Below are 16,529 nucleotides of genomic sequence, written 5' to 3' on the forward strand. Positions count from 1 at the left end.
GACAGACAACTGTGTAATTAACAATGAAAAAATAAATAATCAACTGACAAATTCTTTTAATAAATTTATCATTTTTATACAACTAACTAACCAATTTAAAGTAAGTAACTAATTGTTTGTTGTTTCTATAACATCAATTGAGTATAAACCAACTAACATAAATAAATAAAGACAATATGGATCCACAAAGAGTTATTAACTTACAAAGAAGATATCAAGCTTCTAAACAACCATTATGGTTAAGAGGTCCAAAATCTAAGGCACTCGTCTACCCATTCTATGGTTTATTCGCAGTTACTACTGCCATTCCATTATTTTACACTGTAAGAGCCATCTTAGGTATTAAAGAAAAGTAAAGTCACTTTTTGTTTTAAGAAAGAGAATAAAAGAAACAAAAAGAATGAAACGATATCATCCATTGAAAAGTTAGGTTTTGGATAGATGGATCAAATATTGTTCAATTTGATATGATGATTGGTTAACAAACCTTTTTTATTTTTATTTTTGTTAGTCATCTTGCAAAGTTTTTCATTTCCAAAGAGTTTTTGTTTAATAGGATATTACAGTATATATATTTATACGTTTATTATTCTATGATTAATACATATACATGTTATTTTATGAGTGAAATAAAAGAATATAAAAGGAAAATGAGATTTCATGAAGTAGTGCCAAGAAGCTGAAGTAAACCACTCACTTTATCATTTAATCCCTTTTGTGTATGAATTTCCTGTTTAAATTTCATTACTTGTTGAAGTAGTAAAGAGGATGGAATTTCTATTAGATCCCCATATTTGATTTTCAAATGAGTCAAGACAAGAGCAAGGTACCCCAGTATATGTCTGAATATTTCTTGATCATTCTTCGATTGTAATTCATTGATTCTTTGAATACAATTGCTTATGACCGTAAAATCTCTCAATTCTAGCAAGTCCCATTCAACTAGATTGACAAGCACCCCGACTAGACACAAAGTCAAATTTTTTGAAAGATCATTATCACAACTTGAATGATTGATATACTTGAGCATACTGGATACCCATCCAGGATCATATATTTCACAAAATGCTTGTTTGTCGTAGTTTGTAGATAGAAGAACCAAAGCTCTTATTATAGTCAAATCATGCTCGGTAATATCATCATTTTCTATTCTTAGAAAAGTAGACTGGAAAAGTTTATGAAAACGGTTAATTTCTATTTGAATGGGTTTAGAATGTTGGAAATATTCCTCTATGTACTCAACTAATCCACTTTCTTGCATCCCTGTATTCACTAAGTCTAATATTGAAAGACACACATTCCAATCAATTAAATCATAACTCTTTAATATTTCCAAATAAGTCAAAACATATGATTCGTGAAAGGAAAGTAGTTTTTGGACCATACTTCGATTAACTCTCAGAAATTCACTGAGATCGATATCAATGGCCAAGCCTGTCAAAATCTCTCCTCGTAGACTCTTAAACAGTTCCAAAACCTTAATATTACTACCAAATCTCTCATAAAGTAAACAAATATTTATGCAGACAAGTTTTGTTTCTTTGGAATTGGATTCCCTAAGTATGTTTTGAAGTCGAGAACATATTCTATCTAAAAATGATACAAGCTTGTTTGAATTGTCAATGATTAGAATGGCAAGTTCTAGTAAAGTTGAAATTACTACCGTTTGATGAGACGACAATTTCATGCCCAATCCTTCAATAATATAGTCGACTTCATCATTGTCTTGGGCTAATTTCCCTGACACTCTCATATCATTTATATTAACTACTGAGTCAAGATTGAAATCAAGTTCGTCACTGATCTTAGTCAGAAATTCTTTCTTAATATCTTCATTTTCGTCTTTTATTTGGGCTTCATTATCGGATAATAACAACGTCCTATATTGGCCATATGTTCTGCCATTGCATTCACTACTATCGGGTTGATTTTTCATCGGGTTAAAACTCTCCGAATTATTTGTAGGAATGGCTTCATTGGTTGTCTGATTCTCAAATAATGATTTAAATTCTAATTCAATCTCGAGTGCACTCGTTTCTAATTCCAGTGTTTCGTTACTTAATTTAGCTTTGGGTATTATTTTAACATCATCCCACGAAGATATAATTAATGGAGGGGGTTGGGGTTCTTCAATGGAATCAAATAATTCATTCCAAACACTTTTCTTGTCCCTTATTTTGGTTTTCTTTATTGTTTTTGATTTTTTAGCTTTCAATGGGTCTCTCTTCAGGGTCGATATCCCATAGTCTCTATTTGATTTCTTTTGGTTTTCTTGTGATTTGGTATCAGCTGAGGACCATACTGCCGGTCGACGCGGTTCTTCATCTTCTATACCATCAAATAATAAGCCCCACGTGTTTCGGCCTTTGGTGGTAGTCGGAGTAGTGTTTGACTGACTATTTGCTTCTGCCGCAGGGCCAGAACGCGTCAGCGGTGGTGAACTGATTGTATTCTTTACTCGTATGCTTCCAACAGGTAGTGATGCGTTGATCTGAGCATTGTGTGTCGAATTAACAACCCTGCAGTACCTTTTAGGAGATCTAGAATCCTGGTTGTTTGTATTAGATTCTTTTGGCTTTTTAGAAGATTTGTTGTCTAATATCTTCTGTTGATGATCTTGTATTATTGGGGTGTCTTGTTCTTGTTCAATATCACTTGAAAATTCCAAAGATATTCGGTTTCGTTTCCGATGGTTTTTCCTTCCATAAGTAGCCATGATTAAATGTTCTAACTGTGATTAAAAGAATGGGATTCTTTACTGTTTGTTAAAAGAGTTGTTCAGTTTTCAATGAAATCACGTGGTTGAATTTTATTCACCTATATTTTGTTTTTTTGGTGGTCAAACTGATTGTTGTTAAATTTAAACTACAACGTTGAAAAAGTTTTCTTCTTATCTTAATTGATCAATCAAATCAATCAATTTAAACTTCAAAGGATCATGAATCTTAACAAGGTCAATAGTATCCTTGAGAAGAAGCTTAGAAGTTTCCTTGCTGGTCCAAGAAAGGGTGAAACTTTTGAATTGAGAAATGGATTAGTATCACAATATAAACATGAACGTAAAGATGCTATTCAACGAGTAATTCAAGCAATGACAATTGGTAAAGATGTTAGTTCATTATTTCCAGATGTTTTAAAGAATATTGCTACTTATGATTTAGAACAGAAGAAATTGGTTTATTTATATTTGATGAATTATGCAAAAACTCATCCTGAACTTTGTATATTAGCGGTAAATACTTTTGTTCAAGATACTGAAGATCCAAATCCTTTAATTAGAGCTTTAGCAATTAGAACAATGGGGTGTATAAGAGTATCCAAGATGGTTGATTATATGGAAATTCCTTTACAAAGAACATTGAAGGATGAAAATCCATATGTTAGAAAAACGGCTGCTATTTGTGTTGCTAAATTATTTGATTTAAATCCAGAAATGTGTATAGAATTTGGATTTTTAGATCAATTAAAGAATTTAATTAAAGATTCAAATCCAATGGTTGTAGCTAATTCACTTAATGCTTTATTTGAAATTAGAGATATGAATACTGATTCTAATTTGCATATAATTGATATTGATCGTGAAATTATTAAAAATTTATTATTATGTCTTAATGAATGTACAGAATGGGGGAGAATTACCATTTTAACCACCTTAAGTGAATATCATACTACTAATGTAGAAGAAGTCAATCATATAATCGAAAGAGTAACTCCACAATTACAACATGTTAACCCATCAGTTGTATTGAGTTCAATTAAAGCCATTATTCATCATATTGGCGTTATTCCAGTTACTTCACAAAGAAATCAAGTTCTTAAGAAATTGTCTGCACCTTTGGTTTCATTAGTTAGTTCCTCAATTCCAGAAGCTCAATATGTTGGATTGAAAAATATTAGAATTATATTGGAAAAATATCCTCAAGTATTATCAAAAGAATTAAGAGTATTTTTTATCAAATATTCTGATCCATTATATCTTAAATTGGAAAAACTTGAAATCATGATTAGATTAGCGAATGATGCCAATAGTAGTCTATTGTTGGGAGAATTAAAAGAATATGCTATGGAATTTGAACCAGCTTTAGTTACTAAAGCCATTAAATCAATTGGGTCAGTTGCAATTAAGTTATCTGCTTGTGTAGTCAAATCAGTCAATTTATTAAATGAAATTATCGATCAAAGAGGTGGAGATTTAATTATTAATGAATCGGTGGTTGTTTTGTCAAATATTTTGAGACGTTATCCTGGTAAGAATGATATTACCACTTTGATTATTCCAGTAATTTCTAATCATATTGAAGAATTAAATGGTCCTGAATCATTGTCGGGGTATATTTGGCTTTTAGGAGAATATCCTAAATATTTCAGTGGATTATATGATAAATTGTCGACATTGATTGAAGGATTTTTGGATTATGATACCACTATTCAATTAAATATATTGACCGCAATTGTCAAGGTTAACCTTGAACTTCAAAAGAATAACCAGCAACAACAATATTCAACATTATTACAAAAGGTTTTAGAATTAGCTACTAAAGAATGTGAAAATGCTGATATTAGAGATAAAGCATATATTTATTGGAGATTATTATCTACATCTTCAGTTGAATCACAATCGAAAATTATTTTGGCAAAATTGCCACCCATTAAAACAACCATTTCATCTTTTAATCCGGTTGTTTTAGAAACATTAATAGATGAATTATCTACATTGTCATCGGTATATCATAAACCTGCAAAAACGTTTATAGATCCGGATGCATATAATAAAGTTTCAATGCGGAAGAATGGTACAGACAGTGGGATTGAAGATTTAACTACAATGGCGAAACAAGAGATTATTAGTAATGCTAAGAATGAAAACTTGCTTGACTTTGATGACGACGAAGATAGTATGGATAATGATGACAAGAATGGGGTTGGAAGTTTGTTGGATGAGTTAAACGACTTGTTTACTACACCTGCACTGGCACCTCGTCAGCAAGGTCAACCATGGCAAGAGCAACAACAAGCAATCGGTGCTTCTGCTCAACAATCGGATGATATTTTTAGCATGTTCAATCAAAGTTCTCAAGTTCAATCTCAACATTCTAATATCAATGCGAAATCTAGTTCAAAAATAACAGAAGATCTCTTGGATTTGTTTTAGATAGAAAGTTGTCTCTTTATTTAAAGTTTTATACCAAAGAATTAATACACTCTAAATATTATCTAATAACTTATTTATTATTGAGTTCATTTGTAATTGTTTATTATCAAGATTTTGATTGGAATTTGATTTGATTTGATTTGAATCTGATATATCATTGGTCAATGCAAATATTTTTGACTTAACATCATTTATTACTTTATCGATTGTATCTATTTCCAATTTTTTACAATCAATTTGTTTTCTTAATAACATAATCAAACTTTCTCTTGATTGATGAGGTCTATAAGTATTTAATAAATGATTTATATTAATTAAAATTAAGGAAATGTGTTTAACTTTTGATTCGAATTGTTGAGGATCAATGGACATTATCCCTATTAGTTCTAAGAAGTTTAATAATAAAGAATCCATTAATTTATGTAATTCTTGAATCTTTGTTTCTGAAGTGATTAATTCATCATTGTCTTTATATAATTGTTCCCAATTTGAATCCTTAAGACTTGGCAATTTATCATCAAATGACCAAATGTTACCATATCCTCTATAATGAGAACCGGCAGGTGGTTTTGGAGGTATAAGAAAACGTAGTACGCCTGGAGGTGTGATATCTGATTGTTGTTGTTGTTGTTGTTGTTGGTCATTCTTCCAAATATCTAATTGGTTTAGGTTTTCATTAGTAAAGAATTTAACATATGGAGGTGGAGGTGGATATAAAGATGATATTATATCATCATTAGACATTTTGATAGATGTAATTCGATTGGTTTACTAAAAATTAAACTAGCTTTAGTTATAAAAGTTTTGAGAAAACTTATCAGAGTCAAAGAGATCGACCGAAAATAAATAAACCCATGATGGAAAATTCAACTTTTAATTCATTGATACTTTGAATTGTTCCCTTTATAGAATGGATATATTTCACTAAATATAGTACGGAATAATAGAAGGAGAGAGAGAGAAGGAGAGACATAGTGTGTGTATGTGTGTGCTATAGAGAGTTATAGTGAGATTGGGTGAGATTGAGAGAGAAGGGCCTATAGGAATGAAAGTCAATCAAAGTAGATCCCAAGACTTATGTTGAAGGGACCTTCCTTTCTGGTGTGATACCCATCACATCGTCAAATCTAGTAGATGTATGAAACTTAAATGTTTGATATATAAACCCTTGTTTCATTGACATACAGATTTCCATTTATATGACTGTTGTTGTTGTTGTTGTTGTTGTTGTTGTGTGTAGGTAGTTAACTTTTGATTGATATAATTTGAATCACCTTTACACGACCAAAAGCGGTTTTTACAGGTTAATATTATTTTACATGTTACATCGTTCGATGAAGTTTTTTTTTTTCAGTTTTTCTTTTTTTGCCCTTTTGGTATTCATCTATCAAATTACCAACTAACTAACTAATCATTCAAATATTTGTTAGACAACCCACTCTTACATTCTGTACATAGTCCATACCCAAACCCCATTAACACTCAATCTGGTTTTTCAGTTTATATAATAAAATATCACACAATACGAAAATAAACTAGCATGTTGAGATCATCAATAATAAAGAACAATTATAAATTTACTGGAGTTTCTAGAACTAGATTAACAATCCCTGTTACATCAGTACGTTCTTTCCATTATTCCAATGTGAACTTTAATGATAAGCCACCATCTAGTGAATCTCCTTTAAAGGTTTTCTTGGATACTTTTAAACAAGAAGTTAAGAAATCCAATGAATTAAAAGAAAATATTAAAGCTTTACAAGATGAATCAGGAAGAGTTGCTGAATCAGAAGCTTTCAAAAAGGCAAAGGAAGCTTATGCTAAAGCTCAAATGGGTACTTCTGCTGCTGGAAAAGTGGTGAAAAAAACTGCTGATGCCGTGGGTGATGTTGCTGTCAAAGCTTGGGATTCCCCAGTTGGTAAAGGAGTAAGAACCACTGTGAAAGTTACAGCCGATGTTGCTGATAAAGCATTTGAACCAGTTAGAAAAACCCAAGTATACAAAGATGTTTCTGAAGTGATTGATGACGGATCATCTACTGCTTATGGGGGATTTTTGACAAAAGAACAACGTGAAGCATTACGTAAAAAGGAAATAGAAAGAAAATTAAAAGAAGGATATCAAGCTCCAGTGAGAGAAAATGAAGATGCTGGTGGTGCATTAGTTGCCACTGAACATAAACCTACTGGTCCTACTGTTGGTGAAAAATGGGAAAATTTCAAATTGAAAACTCCTGTTGGCCGTGGTGTTAGTGTTTTACAAGAAAAATGGGAAGAATCAGAAAATGGTTTAATTTCTCTTCTTCGTACAATCATTGAAAAAGTAACTGGATTCTTCTCCGAAACAGAACAAGCTCGAGTAATCAAACAACTTAAATTGATGGACCCATCATTCAAATTGACCGATTTCCAAAGAACTTTAACCAATTATATTGTTCCTGAAGTATTGGATGCTTATATCAAGAATGATGATAAAGTATTAAAGGAATGGTTAAGTGAGGCTCCTTTCAATGTCTGGCAAGCCAATAATAAACAATTCATACAACAAGGACTCTTTTCTGATAGCAAAATCTTGGATATTAGAGGTGTTGAAATTGTCACTTGTAAGAGTTTACCACCAAATGAAGTCCCAGTTGTTGTTGTTTCTTGTCGTGCCCAAGAGATTCATTTATACAGAAAGGCAAAGACTGGTGAAATTGCTGCAGGTACTGAAGATCATATTCAATTAAGTACTTATGCCATGGTTTTGACAAGAATCCCAGAAGAATTTGATAATAAAGTAACAGAAGGTTGGAAGATTGTTGAATTTGCTCGTGGTGGTTCAAGACCTTTCCATTAAAAATAAATGGGGGAGAAAAGACTTGATTATATGTATATAGTTTTCCTTTTTTTTTCATAGAGATTTCAGTTTTATTTACTTAATTCATATATTTATAACGGAAAACATTGAAAGGGTTACTTGATTAATTTGAATGATAATAGATAGGTTATAACTGTTTTATTATCACGTGAGCCAATGGTAAGTACACGTCACCAATTTTCTTTTTTTTTTCTTTTTTCTTTTTTCGTTTGATTTCTATCTTTCTGTCTCTCTCTCTCTCTTTGTTTGTTTGTTCGTTGGTTAAATCTTTAAAGAAATTAATACATCGAAATTTAATTAAAAGCTTTTATTTGTCAATTTTTAGTATTTAACAAATCTAACTGAGAAAATCATGTCTGATAACTTTGCCACTAAAGAAGAAGCTGCAAAGATCTTTGAGAGGTTAAGAAAAGATCCTGCTAATCAAGTTTGTTTTGATTGTCCCAATAAGAACCCAACTTGGACATCAATTCCATTTGGGATTTTATTATGTTTAGAATGTTCAGCAGTTCATAGAAATTTGGGAGTTCATGTATCATTTGTCAAATCTTCCAATTTAGATTCATGGCAACGTATTCAATTAAGAAACTTCAAATATGGGGGAAATCAACATGCTAAAGATTTCTTTATGAAACATGGTGGATCTCAATTTGTTAATAAGAATCATGGTATTGATGCAGTGGCTAAATATAATTCTCCAGTGGCAAGTAAATATAAAGAAAAATTAAAACAAAAAGCAACAGAAGATGCCTTGAAGCATCCAGATATTGTTACTTTAGAAGATACTACCGATAATTTAGAATTGTCAGATTCTGCAGCTGAATCTACTGACGATTTTTTTTCAAATTGGACTAAGCCAGTTAATTCAACTCCATCACCAATATCTTCTAGGAATGCTACTCCTAATGCATCTACAGACGACTTGACCACTATCAAGAAGAAACCAGTACCAATTCGTACTACCTCAAGATTAAGAAACAATAGCAGCCCAAGTACTGCTGTTGGAGCCAAGAAATCAATTTTATCAAGCAAGGGCAATGGTCCTAGGAGTGCTCGATTAGCAACAAAACGAATTAATAAGAATGAGGCAGAAGATATCGATTTTGAAGCGTTGGAAAAACAAGCAAAGAAGGAAGCAGAAGAAGCTATGAAATTAGGATATAATCCAAACGAATCAGTTTCTAACTCGGTAGCTTCAAGTTCGACAGTGGCAAAGAAATCCGTTAGTTCGTTATCATTGGGAAATAAAACAAAGGGGGAAGAATCATTATCATCACCTCAAGCATCAAATCCAATCCAGGAAACAACTCAACAATTTCAAAAATTGGGGTTTGGTATGACTCAAGGGGAAAATGTAGTTGGTTCGAACTCCACCAAGAAATATAAAGAAGTGAAATATACTGGCCAAGTTGCAACTAAATACGGAACACAGAAGGCTATCTCCTCTGATGAATATTTTGGAAGAGGTCCTCGTTTTGACGAACAAGCTAAGAATGAAGCCAAAGCAAAATTACAATCTTTCAGTGGAGCACAATCAATTTCATCGGCATCTTATTTTGGTGAAGATGAAGAGCAGAATGGGAGTGGCTCATCTAGCGCTGGTCGTGGAAGAGGGGGATCCGTAGGTTTAGGAGATTTGGAAGCAACTGCAAGAGATTTTGCATCTAGATTCTCGGGAAATGCCAATGAAGATTTAGGTGTTTTGAAAGATGCTTTAGAAGATGGTGCAACAAAATTGGGGTCTTATTTAAGAGACTTTTTGCGATAGTCTTTGTTCTTTCTTATTTAGTGTAGTAAATAGGTAATTAATACAACATTTCATAAACTCGATTTATCATGATTGAATTTAAAAATAGATTTATAGCTGTTTGTCTTTTTATGAATTCCCTTGTCATTAAAGATTCAGGTTTTCCGAGAGAACGCACCAAGGATACTAAGTAAAGTGCTATATCATATAAGATATGAATGTGTTTCGGTGAGGTCAACCCATTCCATGCTTCACTATTGAGAAAGAATACAGTCAAGCACTTTGTGTGTATTAGAGAATACAATCGAATGGCAATAATTACACGTTATAACTAACCATTTAATTAATAAAAATTGGAGGATCTGAGTATAAATATCTGTGAAATTTTCTACAAAAGTGATTCGAATTGAGATAGTTCATTAATAAAATTTTATAATTTAATACAATTTTTTTTTTTTTGAGATTTCAGGGGCCTTGATAGTTTTTCATAAGAATTTCATTAATTATAGAGCCTTCAACTATCATGCTGACTTTAAATATTGCTTGTACTTTCCTAGACTATCCTACATTGGTCTCATAAACTAGGAATCAACTACTAAGAATGAGTGGTTAAGTAGTCTAGTGCAAGTATTCTTGTTTCTACGAGCGAATGGATGGTATTGTACACGAGAGAGTAGAGATTGTGCAACATCCATATCAAAACTATAGAAGGAGTAATATTTCCAGAATCTAGATGTCATGTGAACTTGCAAGGTTATTATTCTAGAAAAAAAGAAGAATGGTTTAATTGATAGTCTAATTTTTTTCATAAATATTGTTTTTGATAGCATTATTATTCAGATCATGATCACAACAAAGGTTTATAAAGACACTTAGATATATTCCAGTTCACAAAACATACTTCTAACAATAATAGACAATGGGGCAGTAAGTCTACAATTTTGTTATTTGAGAGATGTGATAATATAGGATACAACTCAGGACACCGACAACCATTATTACAGGGTTTCAGTTCCATACTTTACCAGACGTTAAATCATAAGCTTGATAACTGATAGTGAAGAATTGTTCAAGTGAAGCAAGTCATCTGCAAATAACTCTGTCTTAGAATATGACTCGCGACCAGTCTGATTATCGATTATAACAAAGATTTCAAAGCTTTGACAGAATGTATGGATTTGATTAGAGGAATTATGATATGCTATTCATTTCCTGCTATATTATACGCGATATATTCATACAAGCTCAGAAAACGGCATCATCAACTCACCAACAGCAAGTACACAAACAAACGCGTTAATGGGATCATATATGCATCAATTAGCGGCTCGTTGTTTTCATGGAAGGCTCAGTCGACTACAAGCCAGGTTATATGAGCTTTTGCGAATTAAATTTCCCATACAGACATTTACAAGTTACATATTATGAATATCCCCAAGTAGGTTTTTTCTGGATTATTTTCAAGATGTATGAATGTCATTGATGGAAGAAAGTTCGAAACGAAGAGAAGGAAGTCTACAAGAAGACGTGGTATAAACTTAGAGAAGAATATACATCTCTCATTTCAAAATAGCGGAGATTTAGAATCAAAATGCAACATCCTAACTTGTGCAGGTCCTATTGTAAAACTGTTGAGATATGAAAGGAACCCAACGACTTATCGAACCATGACCAATGAATGCGAACGATAATCCAATTAATGATAATGAATCGAGGCACTTGATGCGTATTGACGCAAGACAAAGTCGACATGTGGAAAGATGAAAAGGTGAGTCTATGGGAATGACAGAGGGTGGAAAGTTGAAATTAAACTAATTAAAGAAAAAAAAAACTAATGTGATTATAGTTCACGGTGTATTATCCAAGAATAATGTATAAGCTAGTATTCAAGAATAATGAATAAGCTAGTATTCAAGAATATTAAACAATGAATGCATATCCAAGAATATTGAATCAGACTTGTTTATTATCCAAGAATAAGACAAAAACTAGTAATATCCAACAATACTAAACAAAGATCTGGTATACAAGAATATTAACCGTCTTTCTGTATGTCAGAACTGGATATAAAATTGGGAAATGAAATTGCATATAAGCAGTGGTCGGAATGTACTAATTGAAAGCTGTAAATTTTCTAGAAGTAAATTATATATTAATAATAACTTCAATTACAACTCTTTAACAAAAGATGTCTATTTTATCTCAAGGTCAACGTTGAAGTTACCACTGCTATCCAAAGTCTCCAACTGTCCCAGTTCGAGAGTAGATTTTAATAGATATTGAAATGCTGTATTTGTTATAGATATACATTTTCTTCATCTTCATCTTTTAATCTAGAGACAGACAGTTCCATTTCTAACCGGTTGTTTTTTTGCTGCACGATACAAGACTTTCTACATGAAGAAAGGATACCATATCATGATACAAGGATAAAGAACCACCAACCCACGGTTCTCATGCAAAGTTTCAAACTGCATCGTATGAGGTCATTACTTACATCAGGAAGTTACCTCAAAATCTCAATTGTACCAAGCAAATTCGAATTAAGATCATCCAACCACTCCCCCCGCCCTCCTTGTTTTAAATAATAGATTTATTTCAAGTGATTCCAATGATTTATTTCAAGTGATTCCAATGATTTGTTTCAAGTGATTCCAATGATTTGTTTCAAGTGATTCCAATGATTTGTTTCAAGTGATTCCAATGATTTGTTTCAAGTGATTCCAATGATTTGTTTCAAGTGATTCCAATGATTTATTTCAAGTGATTCCAATGATTTGTTTCAAAGGTGTGGCTATCACTTGAAGAAAAATTAACTAATAAACTGGAGGTTGATGTTGCATCCTATTCCCTTCAGGTCATTTCAATGAAGTCAATTCTGATGTTGTATATTTTATTATTATTATTGACAAGAAAAATCTTAGTGAACACTACAAAGTCTGATCCTAAATAACAAAAATTTCCCACATAATTTAAGAAAACATCCAGAATCTTAGTGGAGTGAATTTATTAATTGAATGTTGTCTTTTTTTTTTTAACAAAAATTCAATCAATTTATAATTAACAAATAAACCATCAATCTTATGTTATTTATTGGTTTAATTGTTTTTTTTTTTTGCAAAGTGATAAAGTAAGTAAAATCTTTTTTTTTTTTTTCATATTTTTTTAATTCTTTTTTTCTTGTTCAATTAAATTATTATTAATTATTATTTAAATTTTTTTATTTTTTTTTTTTGGTATTTTAAAACAAGATCTAAAAAATTTATTTTTTAAACTTTTTTTTTAAATTTTATTTTTTATTGACATATTTTATTTTATTTTATTTTAATTATAATTTATTTCAATTATAATTATCTTACATCAAATATCCATTTATTCTTTAGTTCTTTATTTATTAATTAATAAAATAACATAACACAACATATAGTACAAATAATTAACATATAATAATAATAATAATAATAATAATAAACACAAATGTATACAGTCAATCAAAAATATAATTCTTCAACCAAATGATTCAAAGAAAAAGTTCTCATATACGCAAAAGAAGAAATATTATTTAATTTTTTTTTTTCTTAAACAAAAAAAATATAAAACCAATTCATACAAACACTTTCCAAACAATTTTCATCAAAACTTGTATTAAAAACAATGTTACATTTTTACCTACAAATTTATGAATTCTCAGCTTATCATTGACATCCTGATATCTATCTTTGGGATAGAACATGAGGTGATTGAACCAATATTTGGCTTAAGATGAACTCCCAGATTTTTATAATATTTAGGGACAATGATCTCTCTTCCATTTCTAATAACTAACTTCTTCTTCTTGTATTATTTTAACATAGAATAAAAAAATAATCAATTTACAATGAAGATCACGATATTATCAATTTTAATTTTGATAAATTTTTTCAAATTTTGTATAGGGGCAACACAAGTCATTACTGGACCAACATATGATTTTGGGTATAAGTATAAATTAGATACATACATTGTCCACGAAAAGGCTTTCTACAGTCTTCAAATACCATACACCTTTACTTATTCCCTTGTTGCTACTGATTTAACAAATAATGGTGGATTTTATATAACATTAGTTAATTTTGGTGCCCACTTTGGACCCTCTACTTTCGCGGGTCTACCTACAGGTGGTTCATTCATCAACCATGGTGTTGTAGTGTTTAATTCTTTAGGTAGTGAGGAGGCTATAGACTTTTGGATTCAGGTTACGGATTTTGAAAACACCGGGTCCTTATTCATTGCTGTAGATGGTCTGATTGGTATGCCAAGTCAACTAATACGTGCCACAAATTGGGAGAATACTGGATTAATAAAATTTTTTCAAAGAGTCCGTGGTTTAGGGTATGTCTCGTTCAATCTCGGTCGTACTGCATTGTTTACGATGACTCAAAAAGGTACTATAATTCTTGAGAACCAAAAGTACAAACACGAAGCTGGAATTGTCGGGGGCGGATGCTTTATTCTTCAAGGCGAGTCAACACTAGACATCACGGCCGCAATAGCTGATTTCGATCAAACAATTGTTATGGATGGACCATCTGCATTGGTGACAGTTGAGAGAACTCTATTGGGTAGAACAGGAAATCAGAACTTAGCTTATAAAGTTGTCGGGTTCGGCAATGGAAATACGATTGCCCTCGGTACTACTCCTACTGGAAACTCTTTTACTTATAACACGCAAACTGGTTATTTGAAAATAGGTAACGCAATTGATTTTTATTATTTTGATATTGGTATGGGATACACCACAAGTTTATTTAAAAAGGCACTGACAGGTTTACTGATAAATAATGCAGTTGTATACACGGGCCCCGTTCCAGCGAACTCAAACAAACACAATTGTATTCTTGATGACGAGCTTCCACAAGATCCTGGTGCCACCCCACATGTTGTAACAAGCATTGTATCCGAGTCCGAAATAACTAAAACGTTGGAGATAATGTACACTACCATTGCCGACGGAAATTGGACACAGATTACAAGATCATTACTCTCCACTAGTTACACCACTATTTATGACAATCCCAGCGGGGGCGTTCAAACTGGAATGGTATTTATCGACGATGTAAATAACATCAATACTACGAGTGCATTTCAGTTCACTGAATATACTACTGCCTATGTTGATGGAACTGGTCTAATGAAAACAGGTGTTGTTTTGGTCACAATTGATGACAGTGGAAGTTGGTACACTACTACACTGGACTTTGAAGCAACTTTGTATACAACTACGTTCAGTATTGGCAAGGATGAAACTAGCACGGCGGTGGTTTTGGTCACTGTGGATAATGAGGAAAATTGGTATACTGCCACACTGTACTTTGAAGCAACTTTGTATACCACCAAATACACTGATGAGGACGAGGAGGTTAAGACTGGTGTTGTTTTGGTCACAATGAATGACAGTGGAAGTTGGTATACTACTACACTGGACTTTGAATCAACTTTCTATACAATTACCTACATTGACAGCAATGGTGAAACTAGGACGGCTGCAGTTTTGGTTACTGTGGATGCGAATGAAAGCTGGTACACTACTACACTGGACTTTGAACCCACTTTGTATACAACGGTATACATTGATGACAAGGTGGTTAAGACTGGTATTGTTTTGGTCACTCATATGATTACAGATAGCTCTGAAGTCTGGTATACTACTACGCTGGATTTTACACTGACGTTGTATACAACTACATACGTTGAACTTAATGGTGAACTGAAAACTGCTGTAGTAAAGGTTGTCACAGATAATGAAAGTCGTTGGTGGACTATTACGAGTGAATTTCAATCTACAACATATACTACTACATATGTGACTGGAGGTGAACTAAAGACTGGTTTAGCTGAAGTGTTTGTAACAGAGGGGGGATGGGTAACCACTACTAGTGCATTCGAATCTTCCACATATACTAGTACATATCTGACTGGAGGTGAATTGAAGACTGGTTTAGCAGAAGTGTTTGTAGAAGATGGAGAATGGGTAACCACTACTAGTGCATTTGAATCTACAACATATACTACAACATATTCGACAGATGAACAGAAGAAGACTGGTCTAGCAGAAGTGTTTGTAGCAGATGGAGAATGGGTAACCACTACTAGTGCATTTGAATCTACAACATATACTACAACATATTCGACAGATGAACAGAAGAAGACTGGTTTAGCAGAAGTGTTTGTATCAGATGGAGAATGGGTAACTACTATTAGTGTATTTGAATCTACAACATATACTACTACATATCTGACTGGAGGTGAATTGAAGACTGGTTTAGCAGAAGTGTTTGTGACAGATGGAGTATGGGTAACCACTATTAGTGCATTTGAATCTTCCACATATACTACAACATATATCAATTCCCAAGATCAAGAGAAGACTGGTTTAGCAGAAGTGTTTGTGACAGATGACGGAGTATGGGTAACCACTATTAGTGCATTTGAATCTTCCACATATACTACAACATATATCAATTCCCAAGATCAAGAGAAGACTGGTTTAGCAGAAGTGTTTGTGACAGATGGAGAATGGGTAACCACTATTAGTGCATTTGAATCTTCCACATATACCGCTACATATTTGACTGAAGGTGCAGAGAAGACTGGTTTAGCAGAAGTGATTGCAACAAATGGGGGATGGGTAACCACTATTAGTGCATTTGAATCTTCCACATATACTACAACATATATCAATTCCCAAGATCAAGAGAAGACTGGTTTAGCAGAAGTGTTTGTGACAGATG

At 32.4% G+C, this 16,529-nt stretch overlaps 6 protein-coding genes across 6 annotated transcripts in view; 4 read left to right on the top strand and 2 right to left on the bottom strand. All coding sequences in view use genetic code 12, as the record gives it.

Moving 5' to 3' along the window:
- Positions 1–658: 658 nt before the first annotated feature.
- On the bottom strand, positions 659–2,716 carry J8A68_004602 (uncharacterized protein; the record flags this gene model as incomplete). Its single annotated transcript, XM_049408579.1, has 1 exon — positions 659–2,716. One exon carries the CDS (start codon positions 2,714–2,716, stop codon positions 659–661), a length of 2,058 nt encoding a protein of 685 aa, XP_049262115.1.
- A 222-nt stretch (positions 2,717–2,938) lies between these two features.
- APL2 (Apl2p) lies at positions 2,939–5,152 on the top strand (the record flags this gene model as incomplete). The annotated part of the gene is made up of 1 exon (XM_049408580.1): positions 2,939–5,152. The coding sequence occupies one exon, from the start codon at positions 2,939–2,941 to the stop codon at positions 5,150–5,152; it is 2,214 nt and encodes a 737-aa protein (XP_049262116.1).
- A 51-nt stretch (positions 5,153–5,203) lies between these two features.
- On the bottom strand, positions 5,204–5,896 carry MED7 (mediator complex subunit; the record flags this gene model as incomplete). Its single annotated transcript, XM_049408581.1, has 1 exon — positions 5,204–5,896. The coding sequence occupies one exon, from the start codon at positions 5,894–5,896 to the stop codon at positions 5,204–5,206; it is 693 nt and encodes a 230-aa protein (XP_049262117.1).
- A 796-nt stretch (positions 5,897–6,692) lies between these two features.
- TIM44 (protein translocase subunit) lies at positions 6,693–7,991 on the top strand (the record flags this gene model as incomplete). The annotated part of the gene is made up of 1 exon (XM_049408583.1): positions 6,693–7,991. The coding sequence occupies one exon, from the start codon at positions 6,693–6,695 to the stop codon at positions 7,989–7,991; it is 1,299 nt and encodes a 432-aa protein (XP_049262118.1).
- Positions 7,992–8,364: 373 nt separating this feature from the next.
- On the top strand, positions 8,365–9,780 carry GLO3 (ADP-ribosylation factor GTPase-activating protein; the record flags this gene model as incomplete). Its single annotated transcript, XM_049408584.1, has 1 exon — positions 8,365–9,780. The coding sequence occupies one exon, from the start codon at positions 8,365–8,367 to the stop codon at positions 9,778–9,780; it is 1,416 nt and encodes a 471-aa protein (XP_049262119.1).
- Positions 9,781–13,636: 3,856 nt separating this feature from the next.
- The window catches only part of J8A68_004607 (uncharacterized protein), a gene marked incomplete at both ends in the record, with an annotated part of 4,090 nt that continues 1,197 nt past the window's right edge, over positions 13,637–16,529 (top strand). Inside the window, one exon of the mRNA XM_049408585.1 lies at positions 13,637–16,519. Within this exon, the coding sequence (XP_049262120.1) occupies positions 13,637–16,519 (2,883 nt within the window). The remainder of the gene's footprint in view (positions 16,520–16,529) is intronic.

This window comes from Hemisphaericaspora subhashii (assembly GCF_019202705.1).
Source record: "Hemisphaericaspora subhashii strain CBS 10753 chromosome Unknown scaffold126, whole genome shotgun sequence".
NCBI classification, from domain to species: domain Eukaryota; kingdom Fungi; phylum Ascomycota; class Pichiomycetes; order Serinales; family Debaryomycetaceae; genus Hemisphaericaspora; species Hemisphaericaspora subhashii.